Raw genomic sequence first — 14,185 nt, 5'->3', positions numbered from 1 at the left:
TATCTCATGATTCTTGACAAATGTACATTTTCTTTTATGTACACTGAGAGCATATGCACCAAAGACAAATTCCTTGTGTGTCCAATTACACTTGGCCAATAAAGAATTCTATTCTATTATATCTAGTTCCATAGGACCAAAAATTAATGCTACTATTTTGTATAAATATATTAATTTTTACAGTTTGACCATCATCATATTATAAGCAAGAAAAAGCAAAAGACAACAGGATATTATTATAAACTTAATTGGTGGTCTTCAATGTCTTTGTGTCCTTAGTGTTTTGGTGTCCTAACTCCAACTTAAATTGTCAGGGTCTCCATACAGAGAATCCAAAGCATAATTTCAAGTTACAATTAATTAGTGTTGATCCTACAACACAAGTGTGACATGAGAAACCAACAAATGTTGGTAGAACCATTGCCAGAATGCACAGGAAAGACATGTCGATTCTAGCAGATGTATATGCTACAAGGATTAAAATGCTTTTGCCCAGCGTTGAATATTTCAAGAGATTATAAATATAAACAGATTGTATTTTAACATGTTACAATATACATACCTTGGTCTCTCTCATACTCTCCACAAGTTCTTTTGCTTGATCCAAAAGATTACTGTATCACAAATCAAAGAGAGAAATGACTAAGCAGGTGAATGTTCTTTTCTTTATAGGTAGAAAGATGAATTTTAATCTACAGAATCTAGGCCATTCCAAAGTACAAAATGGCCCTTTCTTAAGTGATGTTTTCAGAAGCCAAGAAAAGAGAGAATGAGAAGTACTGTAGAGTGTGCAGTATTTAGAAAGTCTAAAGGACTTTACTCAAGAGGATGGTGAGATATTTGTAGTTTCAGACATATGAGCCTTCCCAGGTAGAGCAGAAAGGAAACATGACCAGTTGAGATGATTCCACTTTACTGTAATGCCACCTTAACAGGTTCTACAAAAGTACAAATATCCCACCATTTCCTTTATAGACTGAGAACTAAAGAGGGATACTTTATGAGTCTCTTTCTCTTTCTATTATGCAGCTGTGGGCTATGCCATCTCTTATTGGATTATTCCCTAGGCAGCATTTCCCTTCCCACATTCCCAAGCTCATTCCTACATAACATTACAGGTAGTCCTCAGTTTACCACCACAACTGAGATTGGAATTTTGGTTATAAGTTGTGACAGTTATAAATTGACCTAATTTTACAACTATTTTTACAGCAGTTATTGAGCAAATCACACAGCCGTAGGTCTGAATCAATTCTCCTGATTATTATTATTATTATTATTATTTTGCCAAATCACAAATTATGATCACATGACTGTGGGACTCTGCAATCAGCCAGAAATGTAAGCCTGTTTCCAAGCTTCTGAAAAGCTGTAATTGGATGGGTGGAACCAATAGCATCATATTTGATGACAATCAGAAATGCTTTTAAAGCGCCTTTTCCTAGGCATAGCCCTTGATTTACAACTACTCATTTAGCAACTGTTTGGGCTGTATGTACAATTTCCTTTTTATTAACAGTCCTGAATATGAAAGAAATAACAATTAATGGTTATTCTTAGTACTTTAATGATTTTAACCATTTCTTTTCTTTTCCTGTTTTTCCTGTCAATTATCTTCCCTGTAATTATTTTTTTTTTAGTATTGAATGCTTCTGATAATTTTCCAAAAGAAAAGCAAGCAAAAGCATTTCAGAGAAATGCAGCAAGTAAATAAACAGGTAATTAGTCCAATTTCAAAACTATGTTTCATTTTTCATTTTCTGCATAATTTTCATCTACACAGCATCATTCAGCAATGCAACAATGACATCCAGATGAACAAGAAGCAGCCCAGTACATTAAAAAAATAAACTTACATAGTTCCATTTCTTGATAAAATTTTACTGTTTCCCAAGGGAGAGTAATATTTCACAGAAGGATTATACTTTCTAATAAGAGCTGAAAGACATAAATTTGGTTCAGTTTATTTATAGGCTCTGGAACTGCTTGTGCACACATGACAATGAAACCATTAGGCAACAAATTAGGGAATTGTTTGTAGTAGTTGTTTTTTTTAAAGGGATACAGAAGGAAGATTAAATGAAATTTTCATCATGGCTAGTGATAATATTAATTGTAATATAATGAAGTAACATTTCCTTTGAGTTAAACTTATACCCTGAAAATTTAAATGGCTACTACCTTGAAATTTTCAATGAAACTATTCTGGAAATAGTTTGTCATTGTTTTCTTCTTAGTGTGCAACCCTTTAATTTTCAAATAAGCTCTCATTTTAGTACTAGCCAGATTTAACTAACATAGATTTTTGACATTGGCTAAAACTGAAATTTATATTATTTAATGATGCTATAAGCAAAATATTGCACAGTAGATAAAGTAAGTATAATTAGTTCATATTCACAGTGCTAATTAATGATTCTTCATCATATTAAATTAAAGTGGATGGAATTTAGCTGTATTTTGGGCACAATGTTTCAGTAGGAGCAGCTGCTGGAAATTGAGTTTACAGCTAAAGGGCCAGTTTCACTAGAAGAAATGGTGGAATACCTATTGAATTGTCAGACAACACAAAACTGGGGGACAGGGTGGTGGAGTGTAGTTCATGAGCACTTCCAAAGATATAAATGAAAATGTTGATGAATTTCACAGAAGGTAAAAGTGAGCAAAAATTAATAAAATAAAAACAATTATGAGGGAAAATTAAAAGGTACAGACAAATTCAGTCAGGAGAAAAAAATTTAATGGGGGATAATGTCAGGTATGAAAGATAGGTCATATTTGAAGGCCCAATTAAACTGATTTATTGCTTATCATGTTTATGTACCAGAATCTTCACACTTCAATTCAATTCAATTCAATTTATTAGATTTGTATGCCGCCCCTCTCCGAAGACTCGGGGCGGCTCACAACAATAATAAAAACAATATCTAAATAAATCTAATATTAGATATATAAGAAAAGATATATAAAACCCCAACAATTAAAACCATACAACACATACATACCAAACATAAAATATAAAAACCTGGGGGAGGTGTCTCAGTTCCCCTATGCCTGGCGATATAGGTGGGTCTTGCTTGGGTTTAAATAAGGCTCAAAGGAATTTAAGGGATGTTGGACTTAGTTTGTTTGTAGCTTCAAATGGATTCTAGTCTGATCCCTCATATAACTCTTAACTGGCATGTTAAGTGCTTAACTGGCATTTAACTGGCATATTTCTTATACCTCTTCAAATGTTATTTAAAAATAAGCAAAGACATATTTTCCATGACCCTTGCTATCAGGACTGTATCAAGTGGGCTTAAACATAGAAAGTACACTTTAGCAAAGCTATTTCTCTAGGGAGATTATGATTCTTCCATGCTGAAGTTCTAGAAACAAAGACTAGAGAGAGATTTGTTTGAAGTGCTCCAGCTCAGGCTCTCATTATTTAATCTATTCATTGTCATAAAAAGCTTGTACAAACCACCACATAAATAATGGTAGACATTAAAGATTTCATATCCATTGATCTCTGTTTGGATCCCCACCCTTTAACCACATATGTGCAATTGATTTTACCTCTATTTAAATTCACAGAATACCACACAACAAACTTCACCATAATTGATCTAATGCAAAAGTAATACATGGGATTTATACAGTATTATTATTATTGCATTGTTATTTTGTTTCAATATGCTCATGGATTACAGTTGAACTGTTGGTCTATTTCTAAATTTTCTGTACACAATAAAGGAATGGGTTAGATTATCTACAAGATTGGCATCAGCTTTAACTATCTAACATCATGAGGCTAAACAAGATCAAGGCTAAACAAGGAGGGAAAATAATTTCCTCTTTGAGGCTAAACAATGAGAACCATTTCTCTTCTTAAAAATTTCTAATCATTGAGTAACAAAATAATTGCCAAGAATTTAAGACATACCTGTAAGTATTCTCATGCTTCCCTGAATAAACTCTTGTTCTGATCTAAAAATAAAAATATCAATTAATTATTCCTTCATACAGAATAATGGGTCCCAGAGTATATAAGCTTTGTATTAGGCTTTGTCTTTTTCCCTCCCCTCCATTTAATGTCATATTTAGGATATCATATTTCCTAAAAGGATTGTAATAATAATAATAATAATAATAATAACAACAACAACAACAACAACAACGAGTTGGAAGGGACAGTGGAGGTCTTCTAGTCCAACCCCCTACTCAGGCAAGAAACCCTACACTACTTTAGACAAATGGTTGTCCAACATGTTCTTAAAATATTCCAGTGTTGGAGCATTCACGACTTCTGGAGGCAAGCTGTTCCACTAAGGAAATTTCCCCTTAGTTTTAAGTAACTTCTCTCCTTATTTAGTTTCCACCCATTGCTTCTTGTTCTACTTTCAGGTGCTTTGGAGAATAGCCCGACTCCCTCTTCTTTGTGGCAACCCCTGAGATATTGGAATACCGCTATCATGTCTCCCCTGATCCTTCTTTTCATCTATTCTTCTTATCACTCTTAAAATCTTAATTGCTATTATTCAATATAGAAAGATATGACAAATTGAATGTTACATAAAATATGTCAGCTAACCCAGACTTTTGATCATCCAATATGCTCTCAGGATGAGAAAATGTAACTTCTACTGACATGTCGGAAACATTCTCACTGTCACGCTTCAAATTTCAACACACATGCTCTCTTGGAACATTATCAATTTTGCTTTCAGGGAGCATAGTTATCAAAGAAGTAAATAGTGTCAACAAAGCAAAGTTTGTTTTAAAACAGGAACGTTCCAGAAGAATGATCCAAAATTGTGTCCACGTTTCAAAGCTCTGTGTCAAGATTGTCAGCCCATCCGAGAGTCAGAAGTTGAAGAACAGAATTCACACACAAGCCAGAAGTCAGACATTACTTCCAGCAAAGAGAAGAGAGGCAGAGCAGATACTTATATAAGCTGCAGCCAGCTGGCACGAAGGTCTACTTCTTTGTTTGGTGAGAAGCCTAATAGACATTTGGTGTTCTGCTCTCCTCTCACAACAACAGGTACATCAATTGGAAGGTCTTATATTACTTTACACGTCTCTTCCAGCTGCTCAGGTGTTGCCTGTTGGATGAGCCTCATGTAATTCTTTCTGAGGCTGACATACCACACGTTCAGTTGGAACTCAAGAATCTGAATCCTGAACCTGGACCATGACACTTCTTTTCCTACTAGTTAATCCACTTAGGACTGGTGGTAAATTGCATTTTAAAAAAGAAACCATTGTCAGATATAAATCTAATATCCCAATGTATCTGTTCAGTATGTTCCCTGTTCAGTATTAGGACAGAAATGAAGGAAATACAATCATAATGTTATGGTATATATTTGACTACACAGTGATACCTCATCTTACGAACCCCTCCTCATACGAACTTTTTGAGATACGAATTCGGGGTTTAAGATTTTTTTGCCTCTTCTTCCGAACTGTTTTCACCTTATGAACCCACCACCGCCACTGGGATCCCCTGCCTCTGGACTTCCATTGCCAGTGAAGTGCCCGTTTTCATGCTGGTGGGATTCCCCTGAGGCTCTCATCCATGGGAAACCCCACCTCTGGACTTCCGCGTTTTTGCGATGCTGCAGGAGAATCCTAGCAGGGGAATCCCAGCATTGCAAAAATGTGCACTTCGCTGGCAACGGAAGTCCGGAGGTGGGATTTCCCAGCAAGGGAAGCCTCAGGGGAATCCCACCAGCATGAAAACAGGCGCTTCAGCTGGCAAAAGGGGTGAAGTTTGGGCTTGCACGCATTAATCACTTTTCCATTGATTCCTATGGGAAACATTGTTTCGTCTTATGAACTTTTCACCGTACGAACCTCGTCCTGGAACCAATTAAGTTTGTAAGACAAGGTATCACTGCATAGATATTATCAATTGGAACAGCTCTCCAGCTGGGTTGGTCATATATTTGCTCCATTTACTGGGCCTGCAGAAAGTGTTGATGGTCTCTTCTCTTATAATATTGTGTTCCTTCTATACTGATTCCTGCCTGAGGCAGATTTTTACCATTATTATTAAAGGAAAGATCTGGAATTCTGAAGAGATGGAAAATAACATGTCTTCAGAACCTAAAAAAGAATACTACCTTTGGAAGAGAACTCCTTCCTTTTTTCCAGAATCTCCCACCTGGAAATAAAGACAAAAAGGAAGATGCCAACGTTTTTTTAACTATTACCAGGAAAGAAAGGGTGAGGAAAAGGAGAGAGACCTAGGTTTCTAGGTCTACAGTTGAAGGAGAATTCAATGATGGCAATGAATTATGTTCCTGATCCACTCTTATGATTGGGTCTAGGACTGTTTGCAAATTAGCTTTTTGTGAGCACCGCTCTGATTGGCTGGCAGCAAAGTGTCCCATGTGGCCAAAAGGCTGATGTTGAATGGTTTTTTTTGTGGCAGAAGGACTGGGCCGAAGAGCTAGGGGCCTTTCAGCAAGAGAGAAAAGGCAGCACCCAATTGTTCAAGGCGGAAGGCTGGAGACCAAACAGCTGCAGCCAACAGGAGAAGGTGAACAGTCCCATTCCGATGGTGATCCGTAACCCCACAAACAGAAATGAAGAACAAAAGGCAAGCAGAAAAAGTGCGAAGAGAATGCCAGTTTGCATCAGAAGAACTGCTGAGATGAAGGAACAAAAGTTGGTTCCTACAAAAAAAAAGCCTAAGGAAGAGACTTTGTAAATTGAATAGGAGAATTAAAGCAGACTACATACTTGGTGGATTTTCTACCACTTTAGTATATGAAAATATTACAAGTAAGAAAAAAAGAATGTATGAAGAAAGGGAAACATGGGGGAAAGGCAGAAAGTTTTATAAATCCATTTAGATGTATGGAGCTTGAGAAATCAGTAATTCGCTCAAGAAAAGATGTCAGATTGATAGGTAGAGAAAAGTTAGGAATGCTGCAGATCAAGTAGTTGGGTAAGAGCCAACTCATGTTGGCCACTTTGCTTTGATTCAATTGACTAATAATTTTTCTATCTGGTTAAAGACTATAGTACTTTTGCACAATCCCTTTTCAAGAGAATTCACTGCTATACTCACATTTCCCAAACTTCCTATAGCAACAGCTACTTGAATGTCTGATGGTTGCAGTGTGTGAACTGAAGAAATAAAGCATAGTCTTTAGTTAACCAAGTACAATAATAGTTTTCCTTATCTCTATTTATTTAAATTAAAATAAAGGCAAATCCAAAACATTGCAATTACTTTTACACATGCATATTGCTTTATTCTAAAAGTAGATACAGTATAGGTATATTTTGTATTTTGCACTCCTACACACAGACTCTTAAATTCTATGTGCAAAGCAGATAAGATTTGATTGGAATAATTCTAAATAATAAGGATTAAATATTTTATTCTAATAAAACAAAATACAATTAAAAAGTAACAATCCATTATTTCACTCATTTTCATTTGATCTGAATTGTATTTTTCCCCTGGTGATTTATCTAGGATTTGGATGGCATAACTAAACTTGACTTCCACATTTGTGTGCTCAATAAGATAACTCTTATCTTTTACTTTGAATATGCTCCTTGGGACAAATACCTGAAGATGAAGTTTGATGAGAACTTTGTAACTTGTAGTTCCTTAGAGGCTGTAGGAAAAACAATATGATTGAAATGACACTCAATAATGGACAATCAGATCCACAATACTAAAATAAGAAAGTTCATCCCCTCTTCAAGAAAGTTCATCCTCTATATTTGTTTATAAACCATGTCACTTAAAATATTAAAAGAGTGTGTCTGCAAGGACATATCATCACAATGGCTGTGTACATTCTTCATCAAATATAGCAACAGTACTTAAGATATCTCTATCACTTCATGGTGCTTTATAGCACTTTCTAAGCAGTTTACAAATTTACAAGCTGGTCCTAATTTTACCAACCTCAGAAGGATAGAAAATTGAGTCAACCTTGACCCAGTCAGGATGGAGTTTCTTACAGTTAGCCTGCAATATTGCACTTCAACCGCTGTGCCATCATGGCTCTTTGCCTGGTAGCACAGTGTTTATCATCAATATCTCGATACTTTCCAAATAATTTCAGTATTTTTTATGTTTAATGTTTTATTGTTTACCTTCTAATTCATGTTTTGCAGTAATGGGTTGCTGCCCCCACCGGGGCGGGGGTGTGTGTGACACAGTGGGGGTAGTAAGTTATGCACTATTTATTGAATACTTAATAGGATTTTTTTATTGTCCTTCCTTCTCTAGTACCTAAGTGTGATCCTTAATTACTTTTAAAATAGGTAATAATTAAATAGTATGTTTATACCCATAAAATGCTTTAATCATTTTAATTATTATCTAGTACTGAACTTTTATAGCAATTAAAGAAAATTGAGCTACTTGCTAATCTGTTATCATACTGAACCTTAAGGTTGAGTATCAACTGAAAAAGAGTCCAAGCACCTATTAAAAAACTTATCTTGGTCGGTAAGCCACTCCCACCCAGTCACATGACCTTTAAGTCACACACACACCCGGTCACATGATTGTCAAGTCACTCCCACCTGGCCACATGGCTGGCAAGCCACTCCTACCTGGTCACATGACCATCAAGCCATACCCACACAATAAGCCACAACCACAATGTGGCAGTAAAATTCTTTGCAGCCCTTCACTGATGTTTTGTTTATACCAATGTGTTCTGGTACCAGACAGTCCTTAGTAATTTTAACCACCCTTTAGCAGAGTTTGGAGACTCCTTGGGGAAAAAAGAAAATCTGAAGTCTTAAAATTAGAATCCACAGTTCCCTAATCAATGTGGGGACTTCTGTTAAGTATTCAAGAACAACTGTAGCATGGACTTGATATTCTAAGCACAATGAAGATTCTGATTATCTTCATCAATCAAGATTTGACATTGAAGCCTAGATAGATAAGGTTCATCTAAACCACTTTGAAATCTGAGATGAGAAAGACAGTTGTGGCTCTCTTGATTTCATATAGTAAGCTAGTTGGACTAGGAAGTTTATCTCTCTTTAGGACAAAGAGCTGACTACTATCTTCCATCATTGCTGAACTACCAACTAATTTTTGCCTCAAACGTGTTGGCTATGTACTTAAACAAAGCAGGGCAACCAGAAATTTCAGAACCAAATATGAATAACATCCCTCCCCATTGCCTCCCATTATTTTTTTTATTTACTCTACATAATGATGCACAGCTTTGTGTGTCCTATATCTACCTGCCTTACAAGCCTAAGCTAGGTTACTCTGCTTAATTAATAGAGGCCAATAAATAGGAATTAAATTCATATGCCAAGCCAGTCAGATTCAATAATTGGGAAGCTAGAGGCCTGAGTACACTGGCTTTTCTGGCTTTATGCCTGTGCTCAAAAATAGCCACATCTGAATGATAGATCATGTTTGAGAGACGTCACAGATCCCTTTTTATCTTGTAATTGTGCAGAAACATTGACTTACGTCCAATTCAATTTCTTCTTTCATTTTATCCTTGGTTGCCAGAATGTGAGCTGCAGTGCCTTTAAGAAAAAATGTGTTTGTTTAATTTATTTCCTTATTCTAGTGGACTTTCTTTTGATTTATAGTGATTGTGTCATATGATAGCTTTGTGCTTGTAAACGTTCAATTTCTACACAAATAACCAGATACGTTTCAACATATACCCTTGCTAATTATTGGATTGTTGATTCTTAAAAATTCTTCCAATAACAGCATCTAATTAAAATATCAAACAATTGCATAAATACATCAGTGGAACTGGCATTTAATCTTGTTGCTCTTTCTCATAGGGAAGGGTACAACTGCACAGAATGTGTAAAAAAAGAGGTTGGCTACAACACAAATTTTGAAATTATATTATTATGAACTTCTTTCAAACTTTTAATTACAGAATACATACCATATTTTTCAGAGTATAAGATGCACCTTAGTTTTGGGGGAGGAAAATAGGGGGAAAATCTACCTACTAGGTATTTATCTGTCTAGCGTCCTTAGTCTGGTCAGCTTCAGCACATTATTTTATCCCCTGTTAGGGCTCAAAAAACCTTTTTTGGAGGGAGTAGCAATGAAAACAAGCCTGCAAAGACTTAGGGCTGGAAAAAAGCTTCTTCTGAGATAGTAGGAATGAAAAAATCCTGCTAGCCGGGAATATTATTAGCACCTTGTTAGGGCTGAAAAAACCTTTTTCAGAGGGAGTAGCAATGAAAACAAGCTTTCAAGCCAGAAAGAGCTGGGAAGATCATTAGTACCTCATTAGGGCTGGGGGGGGAAAGCTTCAAAAAAGCTACAAAGTATAAGATGCACCCAAATTTTCAGCCACTTTTTTTTGGGGGGGGGGGGGGTGCATCTTATATTCCAAAAAATACGGTATATACAAGTTTTACCAGGACTGGTGTTTTCCAATCTTAGTATTTACCCAGTACAATTTTAAAAAAATACTTTGAAGAGAAAGACCATCAGTTTTAATGTAAGTATGCAGCATTTCATAGTACTGGAACTCAACCAGCAAGAAAGACTTGCTTTATTTTAGTTAGATGAAGGCTTGCCTGCTTTTTCATTCTACTAATAATGAAGGTAAATTTAAAAGTGCTATGTGACCTGGGCATTTTCCTGCATTTTATTCCAACCATGGTTAACAATCCAAAATCGTGATAGGGAAAACATCTCTCTCAAGAAGCTGTGCCTCATAACTATCACTCCATTGTTCCTACCTTTGTCATCCGCAAAAAACACAACACACACCTATCTTGGTGTTACAATATAAAGCAGCTCCTTTCAAATATATTATCTATCTCACTAACTTAAATTAGTGTTAGTTATGTTTTCTCTGCTTCAGCATGTAAGCCAGGGGCCCCCAAACTTGGCAACTTTAAGACTTGTGGACTTCAACTGGCTGGAGAATTCTGGGAATTGAAGTCCACAAGTCTTAAAGTGGCCACCTTTGAAGACCTCTGATGTAAGCCATCAAAGATGTGCTTATCAGCCTTGGCTTTCAGATAAGTTGCTTCAATGAGTTGCTGCTTGATGTATATCTGGGAAGTTTATAAAGGAAAAGCATCTTACCTAAGAAAAAGGGCAGACAGACGAAGAACGGCAGCGTCTTCATTCTTTGCTCCTTTTTTGAACGAATGTGTCTGGAAAGATGTTTGCTTTGCTTGCCAAATGACAATTCCGTGGTCAAGAAATTGCCTTCTCTTCTGTGCCAGTTTTTATAACTTGGTGAGCAGATAATTCAGCTGCCATAAAATTTATTGCTCTTTTCTCATTTGAAAATGCAACTTTAAAAAGCGAAGTGATAAAATATTAACATTTTGATGCCCCCAGGTAAGAAGACTCTTACATACTTCAAAACCATTTTTAAAGAAAGAATAAAAAGGAGCAATTGCTCTTTAAGCAAGTAACCTACGATACTTTGCAATTTCCCATTTTTATATAAGTTTATTATGGAAAAATTGGTCGAAACTGAACTGCTTCCTCAGTGATGTTTCTTTGGACATTTGTATTTACAATCTTCTGCTTTATAATGTCATTTAATTCAAAACTGGGAATTACATTTCTATGTCTCCTGAGAATTTAAAGAAGAGGAATACCTGTATAATAACTGTAGATTCCAAGATATAGATTTCTGTAGATCTACCTATAGATTTACAGCTAAATTCTTGCTAAGTTTGCACTGTTTATGTCAGGGGTAGGCAAAGTTGGCTCTTCTATGACTTGTGGACTTCAACTCCCAGAATCCCCGAGCCAATCATGCAAGCTCAGGAATTCTGGGAGTTGAAGTCCACATTTTATTTATTTATTTATTTTTATTTATTTATTTTGTCCAATACATAATACACATTGAAGAGAAAGATATGTAATAATATAATTAAAGAAAAGAATAGAAGAAAAGATATAAAAGTATAGGTAAACATATTAGAAAGGAAGAAAAGATAAATGAGATAAGGAGAGACAATTGGACAGGGGACGGAAGAAGAGCCAACTTTGCCTACCCCTGGTTTATGTGAATTATGGATAGAATTGATTAGACATATTGTAACCACTCCTGACTTCTAGATTAAACTTTGCTTTCATTGTTATCTTCCATGCAATTATTAACTCCCAGCTTTTGAGAGCAGTCAAAGCTGGCTATGTTCTTCTTAGTTGGGATAGAAACAGTGCTTCCCTGCTTCTCAGAGAAATGATAAGAGCTTTGCTCCTTGGGGGTTGTTTTTCTAGTCTTAAATTTAAAAGGGGAAAGGAGATATTTTACAACTATATCATAAACTGAATATTGGTCATATGCATATGGCTTCAGTATACTAAATAAATGATATGTAAGTGTAATTATCGCAAACTATAAATCTGTGCAAATATATCAGCTGCGTATAACATATGGATAACATTATTTCTGCACTTATTTCTTGTATGCTAAATTGGAGTAATAGTCATGGTTGATTTTGTTTTCCAGCGCCAGATATCAGTCTTTCAGATTGGAGTATTAGAGAAAATATACCAAGAATTTATGTGAACAATTCATAGATAAGAAATGTATGAAGAATTTATATAGAGAAAATATATTAAGTTGAGAAGATAAAATTAAGATTTGGGGAGTAAATCATCTTAATTTTTTTTTGTTTCTTTTTTTAATAGGGTACATAAATAGTCTCACGAGATCAGTTTTTCCTGCATGTAACTGCTCTACAGCTTTCCTTAGTTTGGTAGGTGTTGTAAATATTGGAATTTCCCTATTTTTTTACCTCCACAATGAAGAGCACAAAAATTCTCATACTGGATAATAAATAATAAATTTCATTAATTGCAAGGGTTATTTCTTATAACCCATCATAAAGCAAGACTCACCTGCATTTAGTAGTTGTAGAAAGGGAGTCCAATACATTCAATACATAAAAAAATATATTTCCTCTACTTCATGGAAATTCATTTTTCATGGTGGTCTTGGAACGCATCCCCCGTGAAAAAAGAGGGATTACTGTATACGTATTTTAATTTTTAATGGCAAATTTACAAAAGCCTGGTTATTCAACTATTTCATAGATGAGAAGAAAATAAAGTATATAAAATATGCCAAAGTAGTCAAGTTAGTGGCTAGAGCCATAGGTTTAAAGCAGCAGTGGGTTCCTTTTATCTTCATTCCTGGGTGCTGTATGCACATCATTTTGTGCGTGTGCATGCTCACTACACTCACATGTGCATGCTCACTACACTTACATTGGGCAAATATTTGTCTGACATATGGTAGGGCAGGGGTCCCAAAACTTGGCAACTTTAAGACTTGTGGACTTCAACTCCCAGAATTCTGAGAATTGAAGTCCACAAGTCTTAAAGTTGCCAAGGTTGAAGACCTCCTCCAGGTCCCATCAGCTAAACAATGCAGGTTGGCGGGACCATGGGGGAGGGCCTTCTCTGTTACTGTCCCGAATTTATTGAATCAACTCACCCCCCCGAGGTCCATATGGCCCCCATCCTGTTGGCTTTTCGTAAGGCCACGAAGATCTGGCTATGCCGGCAGGCCTACTAGTTTGTCCTTGTATATGAATTGGTATGAATAACTAATACGTGTGTTGTTGAACTGTTTTTAAGTTTTAATTAGGATTTTAAAAAATTAGTTCATTTTTTTCTTGTCTTCTTTTTTGTGTTATTGTTATTTGTAGTTTTATACTGTTGTAAGCCGCCCCGAGTCCTTTGGGATTGGGCGGCATAGAAGTCAAATTAGATAGATAGATAGATAGATGGATGGATGGATGGATGGATGGATGGACGGACAGACTGCCCCTTCCTCCTGGGAATGTGGCCCACTACATTCCATCAGAAGCACACTGTCAGACTCGCCTTGGCTTGAACCTTTATGCAAGAACGATCTTGAATCCCTTTGTTGAGAAAGCTATAGGTTGCTAAAGGTCACGCGAAACACAATAAAGCAAAGCCAGAACTGAAATTCATGCACCTAATTACCCAAGTATAAACTTTCCCCCTCTTGAGTACTTCCCATTTCTGCTCCACCCACCCACCCCCATCATCCAATCATATTCAAAGAAGATGCTTTTGGAACTTCCACTCCAAGTGTGAGTTGATATGCAGCTGCTTTCCATTCCCCCGCATACGACCTTGAAACTGTGCCTCAGGAAGATACAGTGAAGAGTAATGTCTTCTCCTCCCCTCCCATCCAACTCCCCCCTCCCC

General features: G+C 36.2%; 1 protein-coding gene across 2 annotated transcripts in view; it reads right to left on the bottom strand.

The window, feature by feature from the left end:
- PLB1 (phospholipase B1) overlaps positions 1-10,759 on the bottom strand; it is a 134,044-nt gene extending 123,285 nt beyond the window's left edge. For both annotated transcript variants that reach the window (XM_070740930.1, XM_070740939.1), the window contains exons 1-8: positions 10,714-10,759; positions 9,464-9,522; positions 7,577-7,625; positions 7,067-7,125; positions 6,114-6,154; positions 3,929-3,972; positions 1,857-1,938; positions 563-614 (exon numbers count right to left, since the gene is read on the bottom strand). In XM_070740930.1, coding sequence (XP_070597031.1) covers positions 563-614; positions 1,857-1,938; positions 3,929-3,972; positions 6,114-6,154; positions 7,067-7,125; positions 7,577-7,625; positions 9,464-9,487 — 351 coding nt within the window. In that variant the 5' untranslated portion in view covers positions 9,488-9,522; positions 10,714-10,759. The remainder of the gene's footprint in view (positions 1-562; positions 615-1,856; positions 1,939-3,928; positions 3,973-6,113; positions 6,155-7,066; positions 7,126-7,576; positions 7,626-9,463; positions 9,523-10,713) is intronic.
- Between the last annotated feature and the right edge of the window lie 3,426 nt (positions 10,760-14,185).

The sequence above is a fragment of the Erythrolamprus reginae genome, chromosome 1, assembly GCF_031021105.1.
Source record: "Erythrolamprus reginae isolate rEryReg1 chromosome 1, rEryReg1.hap1, whole genome shotgun sequence".
In the NCBI taxonomy this organism is placed as follows: Eukaryota; Metazoa; Chordata; class Lepidosauria; order Squamata; family Dipsadidae; genus Erythrolamprus; species Erythrolamprus reginae.
Note: the sequence above shows the minus strand (reverse complement) of the source record. Positions and strands in the feature narration are given on the sequence as shown.